The following is an 18,821-nucleotide window of genomic DNA, read 5'->3' on the forward strand; positions in this document are numbered from 1 at the left end:
AATCCATTATCCCTTAATGTTTCAATGATGGATTAGTTGTCACAAATAAAATTCCAAGGTGAGAATAGTTTGTATAAAAGAAACTGTACAGTTGTCAAAGTAATCAACTAACCAACCATGTCTGTCAAATACCTCTTTGCCATGCTAGCTTTGGGTAAGTGTGCTGTATTTTATTGCAATATAAATCTAATTTAAGGTAGTTGAATATTTTATGACTAGCTAATAATTTATAAATTTATATTACTTATTATAATATTAAAGCCATCATTACATGTATTAACAACAAAGTACAAATGTAATATGGTTACACAATATAAACATAGATTTTTTAAAATTACCATTAATAATGAAACATTCCTAATAATAATAAAACATCCATCATAGTCATAGTTTGTCTAGTTCCAAATAAAATCATTATGTAATATATCAAAAACAAAAACCAGTGACATTTATACCGTCTAAAATAAGTTTTTATTTCATGTACTCTTTTAAAAACAAAATGGCTTCTAAAAGCATAGAATTTCACCTAGCATTTTCAAGCTTAAGTCTTTTTGTTTGTTGAGTCTCTCTATGTTATTTTGTTCAAATAATTACATCCAAAACATTTGCATCAATTATTGTTTGAATTTAACATAAGAATAATTTGAATTTGATAACTGGCTCTATCTCCTCAACCGAAGAGATGTGAGTGGACCAGTAAGTGCTACCATCAGACCATTTCGCACAAGGTCCAATGAATAAATATCCCTCCCTCCAACATTATTAACCCTTAAAGCGCCGTAAGCGCATATGCGCGCGAGGATCGACTTTGCTCTGAACGCCATAAGCGCTTACACGCGCAATATACTTGTTTTTACTATTTTGCACTGTTAGTTCAGAGTTTGTCTGCTAGACTGTGAGGGGTGTATGTTACAGTAGTGTAGCGGGGCTGTGCCACATCACGTGACAATCTTTGTGTTTATCTATCGATACTGGACCGGTTTTTGTTGAACAGCTGGCAGTTTGGTAGTATTGCTCAACGCCGCAAGCGCATTTATGCGTACGTCACTACCTCGCCGGGCAGCTCTTATGTTCTTCTTCATATCCTGTTGAAGCAGTGCGAATAGTTGATCGGTAAACTACTGTGTAGTTTTATGTATTATATGATCATCTTTTTATGAAAGTTATATATTTATAAACTTTTGAAATAAACAGTTTCTTGAATGGCGATAAAAGTCTTTTTTCCTCGTAGAAATATTTTTACTCCTTATATTTATAATTATGTATTTTGGCTCTTGTTCCGAAATTCTACATTTATTTTTTATTATTTATATTTAGGTTTGTTTTTACTCCAATAAGTGTTACAATCTTTTATTTACTTCTATAAACATCTGAAAACCATTTTGTAATTAGAAAAATAACACCCGTTAGAGGACTGAGAATTTGTAAAATATATTTGGTTTTCAAATTTTTTGGATGTAAATTAAATTTTGTATAATAACTTTGTATTAAATATGTAATATACTTATTTTCTAGTTCTATTCTATTACGTATAAGCACGCAATGTCATTATTTATATACATAATTAAAAAAAGGAAACAGTAAGCATTGGGTAAAAATTTAAAAAAGGAGCTGGAACGCTAAATAGTAAATCATGTGTATTTTGCGCAATAAATATGATAAAAGATTTTTTTTGCAGTTTCTGTTTTATTTTGTTACCTAAAAAAAGAAATTAAAATTAGCGTTGAGAAAATCTAATTTTAATTTTTTTATAATAAATGAGCGCTAATCCAGAGTTTAGCTGAAACTGTTTGGCGCTTTAAGGGTTAACAGCTCCTAAAATTAACATTAATCTGTTTAGAAATAGTTAGCCATTTTGGGAGATGGTAGTATAACATTTTCCCATTATAAATGGAAAATAGAACAATTTTTGACATCAAATATATTTAAAACCACTATCCGAGTTTACTAGATTACCTGAAACATGTTCATCATTCATATAATAAGTTGATCATGAGTTTGGTTAATAAGTTACTAATTTTATCATTTTGAATGACATCTCAATAAATATTTTCACTAGAAAAAACCTAGACCTATACATGTATTTTACTTAAGAAAAACACTGACATTTTGAGTATTAAATAAAAGTAAAAGACAGAATGTTAATTTCAAGGAAAATTAATGACAACCAATTGAAAGTTAAAACTCAGTTGTAATGAAAGTTAAATTCGTAAATGGAAATTTAATCATCAGGAGTTTTAAGTTCATATGTAACGTAATCCTTTGGATAAGTTAAATATTAATTTTAAAATGTATTGGGAAATTAAAAAGCTATTTACATTTAAAATGCACTAACTAAATATAAGTATTAACATGAAGAAATTACAAAAATGAAGGTTAAATCAACTTATACCCTCCAAAAGAGTGTTATAAAAAGGTGTTTACCGAATTCAAAAACAGAATCCACGTCAAGGTGTTTTTATAGAGAGAATTACATCACAATTATTTCTAAACAAAGAAAGTACACTGTGTAGATATCCTTTGAGGACACTTCTGTATACAGTACTCATCATACTTGTACATAAGAGAAATAAATAATTTCAATTCTTTGAAGAACTATCCAAATAGTTATTCACAGTATTATATTTGTAGTACTTCTTATCTAAAACATAGATAGAGCTTTTATGAACCACAATATAAACACAGTTAAGGCATAGATTGTCAATTTGCCATATCTAACTAGTATTAAAACCAATAATCACCTTGTATATTACATTTTAGGAAACTTTAATTTACGTTTACTACAATACAATTGATCAAACTTTGTATTCAGGTGTGGCCAGCTGCGTTGCCAGTGAGCTGGTTTCCCCCAAATCATCAGCTGCAAACACTAATACTGGACTTGGTATCTACGATGGAAAGAAAACCACCATTCAGAAACATCCTTATGTGGTAGGTGAAACAATGCAAGGCTTTTAAATTGCGCTTTCTTGTGATTTTTATTTTTACTGTTCTTATTAATACACTCATATAGCATCAACACAGAAGAATAACAAAATTGTTAATACAAAGGAAGTATATCAACAATTCCTCACATGTATTAATATATATATATATATATTATATATATATATATATATATATATATATAATATATATAATTCTTCCCTTAATTGCAAAGGTTTTTGAGAATGTGGTGTAGGATTATACAAGTATATTGCCTACTCTAGTAAGTGTAATTTTGGATGAGCAATACTTTTTTTTTCTGCTGATATGCTACTATAATAATCCTATTAACCCTCTAGAATCAGGTGCTTGGCTTATCCAACAGGAGATAACAGTTCGATACCATTTACCTAGATGTTTTTTAAATGTTCGACAGTGTTAGTCATTTTCATGAGTTCGGAATAGCTGGATCACTGTGGAATTTGACCACCAGCAGCTACCTATAACTTATGGAGCCTTACCAATTATTGTGGCTCTCGATCTCTCCCTTTCCTAGCAATCACACATTGGATCTTTTCTTGTAATCTATTTATAAATGATGTAACAGGATGTATTGAATGTAGCTTTCTTTTCTTCATGGAGAATACAAAACTCTTGCAGAGATACAATAACAGGATAATTGTGGCTTCAAAATAGTCTTGCTGCTGTTTGTGACTAGTCTAAAGTTAATGGAATGGCACTACAGACATAACACAAAAAACATGCATCCACATTATCTTCCATCTAGCTGAATCTTCAGTAAAATTTATTTATAAGTTTATAGAGTTAAAAAGAACAGATAAGACCTGGCACTTGAGTATTATATTACTTAATCTCTCGCTTCCACCCAATTCACAAATAAACTATATCATTTGCTCTATTTCTCCAGGATGTTCTGGTTTATCATATAGAATCCCAAGAGATAACTTAAGCATTAATTTTCCGAAACAATTTTCTATTCCGATGTCAACATATATTGGGTACTGGATCTGTTCTTTTGTTATCCCTCACAAGAACTGTCAGGAACATAATTGAAACAGTCTTGCTAGTTTTCTTGCTAAAGTAAGAGTTTGAATTCTTAGAGGTTTTTTGGTTTAAAGCTGTAGTATATACTACTTAAACTGTCAATTATGTATTATACTTTGACTGTGCAGTTTTGAGCTGTGTGGTCTGATAATCACGAATGATATACCTGTACATTTGCAGTTAGCTCTTCACCACATAAGTTAATGCAGGTCTAGTCAATTGATGAAATGGTATTGGAAGTTAACCTAGTAGGTGGTAGATCAGATCTCAATGTTGAAAGAAGCCAAGGTCTCAATTACTTAACTCCACCTTCTATCTAGTTTAAAGATTGATATCCCCCATAATAGGTAGGTTTGAAATTTTTGTTGTTGTTTGTTATTTTCAATTGTTCATGAGAGGATATCAAGTGTTTCATCTAAGTTGGATGATGGTGATCTGTAGGTACCCATAATGTAAAGGCAGGTGTTATTAAGTATTACTTTTACCAATGCCACGTCACATATAAGTTCTTCACAACAGTGGGTGATTGGAACACTTAATATATATTTGTTGAGCGTTTCCTCCACATATATTGCAATACCTCCCATTTTGTGAATTTCCCTACAGAAATATGCCTTTAAAGTGTAGCCAGGTAAAGGTGAGATTTAAAGCTGTGTTCACTTAAATCAGGGCCGTCCGAAGGGGGGGGGCGAACGGGGGGGGCGGTCGCCCCGGGCGCTGTGGCCTAGGGGGCGCCGTGCCGCGGCTACGAGGTGCCTTACTCATAGTCAATATTAAATTTGTAAAACAAAATTTCAACGATATTCTACTATATACATACAAACCCACAATCCGGTGCCTTAATATTTGTTAAAAAGAACTTGGTTTGAACCATATACTTAAAAATACTGTTTATTTTTAGTAAGTTAAGTTTGGCAACACCGCACGGCAAAAACAACTTAGACCATTTGGCAACACCGCACTCGCAACTCCAACTGTCACTGTCATTGCGTCTACACCGTATAGGTTAAGTTGCTAACTACTCTCGTGTGTTTAGTGTTTGTAGAGACTTAGAGCTGTGAAATTAAGTGAATGTGTACGTGAGAGGTGAGCTTCGTATTGTATTAGTACCTACATATACAAAAGCTACAGACATGTGGTAGTTAAATATGTGTTGGTTGTCATATGTATTGGTAATAATTATGTAAATGTTGTTTTGACCAAGGTAATATGTGCACTCTAGCTTGCATGTCGTAGCGTAGGCATAAAAACTACGCAACATGTAGACCAACAGATTTAAACATTATTTTTTAATTTTATTTTAAAGTAAACAAGCATAATTTTTTTGAAGAAGTTTCATTTTATTTCAGATTATTTTAGTAAAATGTCTAAAAAAACTATCAGGTGCTCAGAGACGAAAATTAACAAAAGACAGTGAATTAGCTCACAGTGCTCTTTTAAGTAAAGTACTCAAGTTGACAAAATTCTTCACAATAGCTGAGGGCACTACCCAACAACCTACTTCATCTTTACTCGCTACTTCAAATACCCAGGACTTCGACTATGAATGTGAACAAGACCTAATTTTAACTGAGGTAGAGGAGACTGCTGAAATACTGAAGGAGGAAAACCAATGACAAGCTTAGGAAGGGAACTGTCAAAATGTTAAACTACCGAAATAAAAAAATTTCAAATGACCCGTCAACTTGGCCTGAAAATTTAACTGTCAGAGAGAGAGATGAAATCATAACAAGGGGTGCTCCGTCATTTAAAAAAAGTAATGATGACTATCCACTAAACAGTGAAAAGCGTCATTTTTCAAATGATTTTCAATATCGCCACGCAGAAAATGGCGAGAAAGTGAAAAGGCGGTGGTTAGTTTATTCTTGCTCTTCTGATGCAGTGTTCTGCTTTCCATGTCGTTTATTTGACAATAATCCACACTCAAGTTTTGGCAAAAAGCAAGGATTCAATAATTGGAAAAAATTTCATAAGCGAGCTTCATCTCACAAAACGTCATCTGAGCATTTTAAGTTTACTCAGCAATGGATTGAAGCTGAACGTAGAATCAACCAAAATGCAGCAATTGATACTGAGCTCATGGGCCAAATACAAAAAGAAGCCGAGAGACGGCAAAACATACTAAGAAGAATTATTGCTATTATTATTTACTTAGCAGAACACAACTTGGCTTTTCGTGGAAACTCAACAAAACTTTTTACAAAAAATAACGGAAACTTCCTTGGCCTTATCCACTTACTAGGAGAGTTTGATCCGGTTATGATGGAACAATTAAGATGCATTGAAGAGAGTGAATATCGAGTTCAAATGTTAAGTGTCAATATTCAAAATGAGTTGATAAACTGACTGGCAAAGGAGGTGAAAAACAATATAATCGAGAAAATAAAGCTGTCACGGTACTTCTCAGTTATGTTGGATTGTACGCCAGACGTAAGTCATAAGGAACAAACATCTCTCACCATTCGCTATGTTCATGAAAAGAGGAGATCGATGGTGAAATTGTTATTGAAGAAAGTTTTATAGGCTACACGATTACTGAGGAGTCAACAAGGGAAGCATTGACTCAATTGTTAACAGAAGAGGTAGAGTTATGTGGTTTGGACATGAGTAACTGCCGCGGGCAAGGGTACGACAATGGCGCAAACATGGCAGGAGCTAAAAAAGGGGTCCAATCACGAATATCCTCAGAATATCCTTTAGCTGTATTTACACCCTGCGGATGCCACAGCCTCAACTTGGTTGTTGCAGATGGAGCCAGATCATCCGTCAAGTCTACTCTACTTTTTGGAATCCTTCAAAGGATTTACACTATTTTCACATCATCTCCAAAACGTTGGTGCGTTGTCAGTGACCATGTTAAAGGTTTAACTTTGAAAAAGGTTTGTGAAACAAGATGGGAGGCTCAAATAAGTTCTGTATCTGCCGTTCGATACCAGTACAAAGACGTCCTTGACGCTCTTGTAGAACTGAGTGAAACTGTCAATGACCCTACAATCTCATCTGAAGCTAAGTCCCTCCAAATTCACATGGAACACTTTTCATTTCTGGTTTGCCTTATTGTTTGGCACGATGTTTTGTTTGAGGTAAACTTGATAAGTAAAACCTTACAAGGTAAAAGCACTGATATTGCTTTAACATCAAATCTGCTGCAAAAAACTTTACAGTTCATAGATGATTTTCATAAAGACGGTTTAAATGACTCAGTTTCAAAAGCCAAAGTGATTTTTAGTGAAATTGACGTGGAACCATTGTTTAAAGAAAAACGCCAAAGAACAAAAAATAAGCTTTTTGATTATGAAAGTAAAAGTGACTACAAAGCAACCCCAGAAGAAGAATTTAAAAGAAACGTTTTCTACCCACTATTGGACATTATGCAGGCTTCCCTATAAGCAAGGTTGATTCAGTTTTCAAACCACAACTTGAAATGGGGGTTCTTATATGACCTTAAACAACACCCTTACGCAGAAGATTTGAAGGAATGTTGTGAAAATTTACAGAAACACCTATCGTTTGGGCAAACCTCTGACATAAGCGGAAAAGGAACTCCTTCATGTCAAAACTATTGTGAATGAAGTAAGCCTAGCTAAGGCAACTCCATTACAAGTTTTAAAAGTGATTAAGAAGACAGACAGAAAGGACCTATACACAAACTTATGGATTGCACTTCGAATCCTTCTAACTATTCCCATATCTGTTGCCAGTTGTGAAAGAAGCTTTAGTAAGCTTAAATTAATAAAACCTACTTGCGTTCTTCAATGTCTCAGGAGAGACTGTCATCCCTTGCCATGCTGTCTATTAAAAATGAAGAATGTAAAAGGCTGAAGTTAGAAGACGTTATCAAGAAGTTTGCTAGTGCAAAGGCCAGGAAGATTTCTTTTTAAAAATAAAACTATCTCTGTCAAAGGTAAATAATAGTTATGACATTAAGATTGAAATAGTTATGCATTGCGTTTATATCTGTTACTACTATTAATAGCCCTAAAATTCCACAAAAGTATTGTATGCCAAAGAGCCAATAATTTCTTTATATTTATGTATATAGGTCTAGTCAATATTCTATTATCTATTTTAAAACATGTTTAAATGTACATATATAATATATTTGGTATTTTGTTACACACAGAAAACTGGAGTATTTATTTACATATAACAATTTCCAAAAATTCCTTATCACTTGGTATGGCTGTACTGACGAAATGTAATTTTTATGTGGGGGCCCCCAAGGCATGATTTGCCCCGGGCGCATTAAATACTGGGGACGGCCCTGACTTAAATTATTACATTAGGTGTTGGTTTCAGATTTTCTATAAAATGTATCAGTCCATTTGAACTGTTCAATAAGTCTTGTATATTCTGGTGGAAAACTGTTAAGTTGTGTATTATGTGTCTGGAAGGTTGTTTTTGCACCACAAAAGATGCTTTGTTTGTTATGTTGGAGGTCCAAAGTTGTTGCCTGGTTGCAAAAAGGTGAGATGTTCATTTCAGGAGTTAATTTTTGAGGTAGTTTGCTTTGAATCATTCAATGTTTATTTTTATTAAAGTCTGCAAAGATTTCTGAGGGTCCTTGGCTTTCTTTGTTTGCCAATCACTTGTAGCTGAGTTAAAGTCTTAGCATACACCTTGGCCAAGGGGTGTTGGTTCAGTTTTTTCTTCTGATTTGTCTGTCTCCATGTGTTGGTTGAGATTTTGGTTTGCCTGGCAGTTGGTCCATTCTGTAATTCTGCATTTAGCTGAAGTAAGTGTTCTATTTTATATGCAAGTGTTTCTTTTCTTCATTTTCAATTTACTTAAACATTTCCTCCTAAATTTGGTCCTTAGGTTGAGTTTTTCGTCTTTTAAGAGTTCATTTTATACTACTAATGCAGACCCTATTTTGCCAGTCACTTCCAGTTTATCTTCTTAACTGCTTGAATTTTGTAGTAAATTATTTCCAATTAGACGATTTTTTAATAGTTTTTTGATGTTATCTGAACTATTTAGGGAAAATGAGTCAGTCAATACTTGGTTTGATTGGTGTGGTTGTTGGTCTGTCCTACAGATGCATTTTGATTTCCCAATATCTTGAGGAGTCAATTTTTCAGGCTCTTTTATGATATTTTGACATCCTGCATGGTACTAGTTTTCACACAGAACTTTATATTTTAGCAGTGAATAGCAATCATGTCTAAAGTCACATATAATGTTTCTGGATTCAAAATGGTAACCCTCTAGAAATGTTGAAGTTAAACTAGTTGTTAAGCATAATATAGAATACGAGTATCCAGGATAGAAAATAAGAGCATTCTATATATATTATATGATTTTTATACAATGAAGACTGACAACTCTACTTTCAAGAGGTGAGTTATCTAGACAACGTTGCTTACAACAACCATCATCCTTTCAAATGATTGATTAAATGATTGCATTTTAATGTTAATATGCAGCAAGCTACAGGTACAATCTATATTGAATCAAGGGTAATTGGAAAAATGTTACAGTTACAGACTCCACCTTGGATATAGCTCAGATTATATATTTACTCATATATTACCCTCTTCAGCAATGTGCTTTTATAATTTCCATAATTACTGCGTAGTTATCGTGGTAGTGGTGAATTCAATATTTCTCAAAAGCTCAGGATAATTTTATTGCTACAAAGTTGCTGTGATTATTTTAACAAAAATAAAACCGTGAAATATCCCTCAATCTTCCACTCCTTCAGTATAAATATTGTGGAATTGTAATATGTTTCGTGTTTGCCATAGGCTTCACTGTTGCTGGATGGATCACTTTGGTGTGCAGGCACCGTTGTCAGCTCCAACTGGATCATCACTATTGCTGAGTGTGTCTACAGGTGGGTACCCAGTATGGCAACTGAGTGGCTGTATCAAGCTATACAGATTTACTCAGCACCAGATCTCAGGTCACAACTTTATTTTTATTTGAGTACTGATGGGTTTTCAATGGAAATGCTATCATATCTCTACCTTTCATTTATAAACTCTACATAAAGTGTTCTACAGAAATCTGTTCTCTGAGATTACTGATGAAGCTGTAGATATTTCTGATAACTTAAGTCATTTAGTGCTAATACCTCTACCTTCTTAGACTCACATTATAGCCAATAGTTCCTTTCTACCCATGGTGCAATTGCAAATTAAAAATGTATACTTGCAGGCAGAGATCACTATTGTATATTACCAAGTTTGACCTAAACTTTATTTACCAGTTGAACCAATATTTGATTAGGATCAAAATGTTCATTATCGTACAACATTTCCATCTTAAACAGCTGGATACAAGGTTGCAAACTCAGGATGAAAAAACTCACTTTATTATGCTAAATGAAAATAAGTATACAGAGGATTGTGCAGCATGTAGTAATAGGAAAGTGGTGGAAGAAAAAACTGTGTACTTCTGTGAAGCCTGTGTAAGAAAACTTACAACCTGGTTTGTGTTTCAAGAAATACCATACTATAAAAAATGATGTGTAAAAGTTGTGTTTTTGTGTTTGAATTTGTAATATAGAGTAAGTACCAATTTATTTTATTTCAGCAGTTGAAAGTTAGAAGAAGCAATATGTCGGTGAATATAAATGTTGTATTTTTGCGCATTTTCTATGAATTTTTAAATCAGACCTGAGGGAAATCAGTATGAAATTTTAATGGATTGGAGTGGGGTCCGAACAACAGAATATAGGACACTTTGGTTTGTGGTTGGATAGGAATGAACAAACACTTATCCTCCGCCCAACTCATCCCTTCCTGTCTTCCATAGACTTTCAGGTCTATCATGTCACATTTGAGCTCCGGTTTGGTAAGTTGTTTTTAATTGGTGCTCCTCTGCATTAAGTGCTGGGTTACAGGTAATATGCTTGTTTTTTATTTCCAGCTATAAAATTACAAGTCTGATGAGGCCCATGTTATGGATGTTGCAGCTTATCCACTTCAGATCTGAGCGTAGTGGTCGGCAGCAATGATGGTCTCAATGGCAAGAAATACACAGTGAAATCTTTCACAACTCATCCCAAATACAGTTATGGATATTTTGACTACGACTTTGCCTGTGTCCAAATCAGTGGCAAGTTCAAGTGGTCCTCTAAAACCAAACCCATCAAGATCGGCACTAAGGAACCCAAGGCTAACGCCAAGTTTACTGTTGCTGGGTATGGTGACACTGTAAGTTTTCATTGTATCTCATATTACATATCAAACATTAGACAGCTGGACGATTAGTAACGTTTTATTGTGACTGAGTACAAAACTTCAAAACTCAAAAACAAATACCAATTCTTGTTCCAATGGTTTTGACTTTACTTATTCTATATTTTATTATGTTCATATTACTGAAACGTACTTTGTTTGTGCGTAAAATACACTGTTTATCACATTGCAACTTTTGCCTGGAAAAAGGACAAATAAAAAATGAAATAGCATGTCATTTGTGAAGGCAAAACTTAAATAATGGTCGGTTTATGTATGTATAAGTATATGTTTATTTATAATTTGTAGTATTTATTAGGACACTACCATACTCTAGGTTTTTTTTCAAGCAGTATGAATTTAACACGCTTTTAAAGTTCTCTTGAAATGAATGATAATTCTGTATTTGATAATTTAGAAAATAGTTTTTTTGACTGTGATTTAAATGATATACGCTTAGTGCATGTAAACATACGTAGTCTAAGGAAGAACTTCACCCAGCAGGGATCACTTCTGGCTGGTTTATACCTACCAGTTGAACCCACCACTGGGCACAGCAAAATCCGATGTGCCACTTCAATCTGGGCAACCTTATGGATGTCCAGTAGCGGCACATCACTAACCGCAAATGTTGAGATTCTGGGATTCATGGGCAATTCGATAGGTCTAGCCTACTGTGGAGGATGGCTGTTGGAGTTGGTGGGGTTTGTTCCCTTACCTCAGAGGCTCTTGTTAACCTCAACAAGGTGTGGCACCCCCTGCCTACTTTGACTGGAGAGGCTGGTTCACAGCTGGCCTCCCTTCTTCCGGGATGACTTTGAGATGTAGTGCCCTAATTCTTCCTCATGGATCTCGATAGGAGGCGGCCCCTACTCCCTAACCTTACCCATCCTGAATATCCTATCACTCCGGAAGCAGCGCAAAGGTCCTTACAGGACTAAGTGCAATTTATAAGCTTCTTGTCCTAAGAGAACAAAAAAAAAAAAAAAAAAAAAAAAAAAAAAAAAAAAGGAAGAACTTCAACTTATTTATGGCTTTATTTAATAATTTAATTGAACAAAGTAGCATCAATTTTATTGCAATGAGCGAAACTTGGATAACTGAAGCAGAGTTGAAGTTTTATCAGATTCCAGGCTATTCTTGTTATTCTTGTTGTAACGAGTTGTACAGGGCAAGGGGGTCACTCTTGTACGTCCACAAAGATGTCAGAGCTGGTCCCGTCGTCTGCCGGCTCAAGTCAGCTGATTGTATGCTTATCAATGTTATGGTCAACAAAACTCCATTTTCGATCGCTGCTGTTTACAGATTGCAGGCGTTTAATGTGACACAGTTCTTAGACGAATTTACTACACTACTACCTTTACTAAATTGTAACTCAATTATCATTGGTGATATTAATATTGACATATCTGAAAACGCTTCCCACTTAGAAAAAAGCAACTATTTGTCATTATTAAATAATCATGGATTTGAATCACTTATAAATACAGCTACACGAGTACATACATTATCTCAGACCTGCATCGATCACATCTTTGTAAGATCGCGTAATTTAAATCTTTGCAAAACTGGAATTTTTGATATTGCAGTTTCCGATCACTACGCCTTGGTTTAACTTTCTCACTTAAAGGTCATAATGAACTGACAAACAAAAATAATAAAACCTTTCCAGATCAACCTCTAAAACAGACAATTGACTTCGATAAGCTACGAACGGACCTTCAAAATGTAGACTGGAATCAACTACTGGTATATAACGACACCAATGTTAGCTTTAATAATTTTAATAATACAATTACTTCTTGTTTAAGAGCTAGTACGAAAACAAATTCTGAAAGTAAAAAGTTACTAACAGCTAGAAGAACAAGTCCGTGGATGACTGAAGCATTACTTAACCGACTTAAAAAGAGGCAGGAATTGTATAAACAACTGAAAGGACGTCCGTATGATGTTGGCTTTAGGAATTATTTTAGTGTATTTAAAACCAAACTTTCAGCCAATCTCGATAAATGGAAAAATCAATATTATGCACAGCTTTTCCAAAATTGTGGAGGGAGACCGGCAGATCAATGGAAGTTGATAAATAATCTGTTAGGAAAGAAAAAACAAATTATTAAGAAAATTTCGTTGGATTGTGGGAGAGTATTAGAAAATGATGTGGAAATTGCTAACGAACTAAATAATTACTTTTTGAGTACTGCTTTTACTTATAGAAACTTGGGCAATTCTAAAGAACCATTACAGAACCAGAAAAACTCCATGTTTATGAATCCTGTTCATAAAATTGAGATTGAAAATATTTGTAAAGCTATGCAGAATAAAAAGTCAACTGGTTTTGACAACTTCAATGTAATTATATTAAAAAACATAATTCATATTATTGCTGAACCTCTCGCAAACATAATTAACATAAGCTTTTGTCATGGAATTTTTCCCAAAATGTTAAAACAATCAATAGTTGTGCCAGTATTTAGGGGGGGAACAATGAGTCGATTGATCAATATAGGCCAGTTACTCTCCTTTCTATTTTCTCAAAAATGTTTGAAAAGGTCGTTAGATTATGGTTTTTAAGCTTCCTTGAATAAAATAAATTTTTCTTAAATAATCAATTCGGTTTTAAGAAAGGTACAAGCACTGAGGACGCTATTGAAAAACTCATGCACAACATTTATTCCAACTTAAATTCAAACATGAAGGTATCAGGACTATTTATTGATTTTAAAAAGGCTTTCGATTTGGTTCGTCAAGATTTTCTGTTATCAAAACTTGAATTTGCCGGAATCAGAGGCCCGATACTTAATTGGTTTAGAACTTTTTTAGAAAATCGTAAACAACAAGTTCGTGTAAATTCTTGCCTAATTGAGGAAAAATTTACTAGTCTTGGGGTCCCGCAAGGATCAGTTCTTTCAGCAGATCTTTTTTCTCTCTTTATCAATGACTTTCTATTGGAACCCTTTTGTGGTGAAATAATAGTGTTTGCAGATGACATTGCCTTCATTTACTCTTCTGAAGGGTGGGATGGTATTAGGGAATCAATCAATCATGACTTAGTAATATTGTGAAAGTGGTGTGATAGAAATGCAATGGTGGTAAATGCGACAAACACAAAAATAATTAATTTTTATTTTATTGGTTTTAATTTTAACTATATTTTCAAATATCATGCGAACAGTTGCTCTGATTTAGCTCGCTGTAACTGCGATGAAATAGAACAAGTGAATGAGATTAAATATTTGGGAATTGTTTTGGATAATAAAATTATGTGGAAACCTCACATAAATAAGTTACGTTCAGAAGTTAGGAAATCTATCACAACATTTTACTTTCTAAGAAATATTTGCAATGCCCAGTGTTTAAGATCGTTATACTTTGCGTTAATTAACTCTAGATTACAGTATGGGATTCAATTTTGGGGTGGTACCCATGACGTTCTAATTATAACAAGCTGTTTGTAACCCAAAAATATTTCATCCGAATAATCTCATTCAAAAATCAAAGAGATCACACAGAACATATTTTCAAGCAATTCAAAATACTACCAATTAAAAATCTTTTTGTTTTCAAAGTTTTACGGTTATTTTTTAAAATGAGCGGTAACAGAGGAACCAAAAACCTAACATATAAAACCAGAAGTACATCAAAGGCATCTTTTTGTTAAACCTAAGGTAAATAAATTGTTCTTTTTAAAAACATTTGTATATCTAGGGCCAAAATTTTTAACCTGTTGCCTGATAAAATTAAAAAAATTAATAGTTTCAATTTATTTTCAAAAAGTATTAAAGATTGGTTTCAGTGTTGACAATTTAAATTTAAATTTTCTTTTTTCAATCTTGACATAATTTTATACATCTATTATAATAATGGACACCTATTTATTTTACTATTTTTAGTTGAATCATGGTTTGTTAATGAGTATACTGTATTGTTATATTTTGCTGCTACTATATTATATTTTTTATTATATTTTTAGTTATTTTTTAACTTTATTTTGAAGAAATGTTTTAAGTTAATAGTATGTGTTCACACGCTGCAGAAGCTGCCAGTTCTAGTGTAATGTTTGGAAGACTAATAATTAAGTTGTAGTTTTAATGTTTTTTTCCCATAGTTTAATTTATTTTATAAGTACATGTTTCTGTTAATTTCCATAACCATCGCCTACTGGAGATTATATGGTTATTTTTTGTTCCGATATTTCTAATGTATATATTGTATGTAAAAAATGGAAATAAATAAATATTCTATTCTATTTCAAAACTTTGAATATAAAATCAAAACTTTTACGTTTCATTTTTGGAACTTTTTTAAAAGCACTATTCTTTGAACAGCATGACTGTGCTTAAACAATGGGTACAATTCAAACACTATCCATTTATTTTGAGGGTACTTTTAGAGAAATTGAAATTCCGACAATTGCTAAATATTTTTAAATGTTATAACACCTAAAAAATCAATACAATTGAATGACATTTGGTATATAATCCAACTAATAAACCTTAGAAAATACCATTAGGAATTTAAAAAATGTGTAGTATATGTTTTTTTATTATAAAGAAAATGAAAAATGATAAAAATGAATGGTGACGTTCTGAAACTAATTAGAACTATGGATCTACTAAATTAATTTAGATGATCATACTTATAGTTTATGTTTTTGTTTTAGTAATCTTGTGATATCATGCACAACAATTTTATAATACAGCTATTTTAAATATATCTCCTACATCATATTTCAGTCGGATGTGGGAGCTCCAGCCAATAACGACTTGCTACAAGGAACACTCATGTGGGAAAGCAAATCACAGTGCAAGACTTTCCTAGAGTCTATTGGTATCACTTGGACTCCTCGTCTTGCTTGTGGATACAACAAGGGCAAGACCACACTTTGCCAGGTTGGTAACAATATATCAGCACTTTTTTACTTCTTACCATTTCCACTAGAAAATATCTTTTTGTCCTTACTTTCTGGATGCCAACAGACTTTTAAACAAGACACTATTGCAATCCATTCTGGTATCTTTAACCAATTGTGTATTCAGAATGCAGTAGGTCACACTAATATTCTAAAAAAAAATCACCTTTCAATTATGATATCGGTTTGAAAGAATTCTAGTATTGTACCATGACCCAAGCACCACTAGAAATTGACACAATCACGTGAAATTTCAATAAGTTTTATTAGATAAGATACCACGGTCTCAGTGGCAAGAATTGACTTACGCAATCACTTTTATTCACTGGAATCATTTACTGTGAACACCTAACATCTCCATCTGACTGTGGATAATTTTCAGGGTGACTGGGCCGATGCACTTGTCTATAAGAATGCTGTCTATGGCATCTTCGCTGTGGGAGCAGCATCAGGCTTCTGCACATCAGATGCTCAACCTAGTGGGCTGGCTGACGTCACCTCTGTTGCTTCTTGGATCAAGAAAGTTACAGGAGCTAAATACGACTATGAATAAAGATTCAACTACTTCAAGCTAATCAATCAATAAAACAAGTGTTTCAATTTAATACAAAAAACTTAACAATTTCTTTCAAAAACAACTAAATCACAAAATACAGTATTATTTAAATATAGTATTATTTAAACCCTGTTGTTTTTTTAACTTGCTCTATTGTAATAACATGTTCTAGAATAAGTGAACAGAAACATGTAAACAATTAGGATATTTATGCTCTTCCATGCATATTACAATTTAATAGTCAGTTAATTATAGATATGATTATCTATAATCAGATTATCAAAATTTGTGCTTATAAAAAGAAAAGGCTAAATTGATAATTGACACTGAAGACATTATGTGGTGGAGTGTGTCACTTTGAAAGATTGTCAGTAACTAATAATAAAGATAAAGTATTATTTATGTGACCGAATAGTAGTACAAATTCAAATGCAGTGTTATTTACAAACATTCACTTCACAGTATGTAGTAGAGAGATAATCAAACAACAGACAACACATCATAAGCAATAATTACACAGAGAAACAATTATATATAACCATACTAACAAGACAGTAACTCCAAAGAAGATTCATAAATGTGTGATTCAATATACCTTATATCACCTTTGTTAATAGTAAAAAGAGCCAATTTATTATTTTGATTTACAGGGATTAATTACTATATAGAGAAAACAAATAAAATGACAAATAATGAAAAATGTTTACTATTTTGTTTGATCGTTCTCTTCTGTGTAACTTTGGTACATTTATTGCTCCCATAAAATATAATTATGTTTCATCCATCAGATGTTTCAAGACCATCATTTCCATTAACCAACTATCGGACTGTCACTCAATATAAACCAACTAGCCTAGCTACGTCGTGGCATAAGAATGATTCATGACATCTTATGGGTCTTCATTATCAGAATCGATTCACTGTTCTTTGTTGAGGAATAAGCTGCTGATACAATTTCTACATCAGTCATCGCTGTTGTCAGTCTGATCTAATCATTTACATCTTCAAAATGTACAATTATCAATCTCCTGTAGGACTACTGGAACACTGTTAATAGCATAACAGTGCAGTGGTAATATGATCCAAACCAGTTGAGTTTAAACCGTCATGAGATAGATTGATTTTATCTTACTGATAAAAAAATCATAACAATAACAATACTGCTCAAAATGAGAGGAACTGTAGATTCATAGATTTGGTTCATGCAGTCAGTTGAGCGGGCATTGGTGTAAAGCTACCATATGTAACGGGACTAGAAGTCCTTGAGCAAAGTCTAAAAACAATGTGATTCTACTAGGCGGTGCTGTCCCCTGTGATGGCTAATCGCACACACAGACCGTATCACAAGTTGAAACATACCATGATTGGTGGTCGAATGCCATAATTGGATTGTGATTGTCTCTATACTGATACTTAGCTTAGCTCAGGTTGACATATCAGGAAGTTCAATGCCTGGACCAGGAATGATTATGTCTGATGTATATGTGTTGTTACGTATTAATTTGAATGCCAGACATTTGTTAACGAACAAATAATTTACGCAAGAAATTCAACAAAAACGTTTTAAACAGAAATCTAAATATCGATAAATGAGGAACGGACAAATAATGTACAGTACTGTTACTCCACAGAACAGCTACGTTTGAAATAAAACCATTAAACATAGGACTAAAGATGATTAAGAAACTATGAGACTACTTAAAAGCTAGACACTCTGAACGAGGCTGATAAAGATGCCTTTACTGCAGAATTATACTATTGCAAAGGGGGGGGGATGATTTAGATGAGTTGACTAGAAAACAGTGTGCACCATATCTAGTTTTATTGCACATTACTTAGCTGTATTTATGTGATGACATTTACGCCCTGGACAGAAATACAAGCTATAGACTCTCAAATGTTATTTACTGTACAAGGTTACCTCTATCAGGATGAGAGATAGAAGTGACCTGAGGGATGTTGGTTACTTTGTAAGCTGAACATGTTCAGTAGACAAATAAGTGCACATTTGCAATTGGGCAGAGATCAATAATCAGTCCAGAGATTTAGAATGTCACATATCATACTGTTCTCAGTGTCAGATGCACATATGATGTGTTAATGGTTATTTCCATGTACATCCCAGGATTGCCCTTCCCCTCAGTTTAATCACTTGGTGGAAGGCTGGTGCTTGAACATGGTT

At 33.4% G+C, this 18,821-nt stretch overlaps 1 protein-coding gene and 1 long non-coding RNA gene across 2 annotated transcripts in view; one reads left to right on the forward strand and one right to left on the reverse strand.

Annotated features, from left to right (window-relative positions):
• LOC124369781 (trypsin epsilon-like) lies at positions 1–16,750 on the forward strand. The gene is made up of 6 exons (XM_046827869.1): positions 1–154; positions 2,813–2,931; positions 9,738–9,826; positions 10,910–11,150; positions 15,908–16,063; positions 16,466–16,750. Exons 1-6 carry the CDS (start codon positions 118–120, stop codon positions 16,634–16,636), a joined length of 813 nt encoding a protein of 270 aa, XP_046683825.1. The 5' UTR covers positions 1–117; the 3' UTR covers positions 16,637–16,750.
• The window catches only part of LOC124369782, an 18,026-nt gene continuing 12,147 nt past the window's right edge, over positions 12,943–18,821 (reverse strand). Inside the window, exon 3 of the long non-coding RNA XR_006923092.1 lies at positions 12,943–13,262. This is a non-coding gene — a long non-coding RNA (uncharacterized LOC124369782). The remainder of the gene's footprint in view (positions 13,263–18,821) is intronic.

The sequence above is a fragment of the Homalodisca vitripennis genome, chromosome X, assembly GCF_021130785.1.
Source record: "Homalodisca vitripennis isolate AUS2020 chromosome X, UT_GWSS_2.1, whole genome shotgun sequence".
NCBI lineage: Eukaryota > Metazoa > Arthropoda > Insecta > Hemiptera > Cicadellidae > Homalodisca > Homalodisca vitripennis.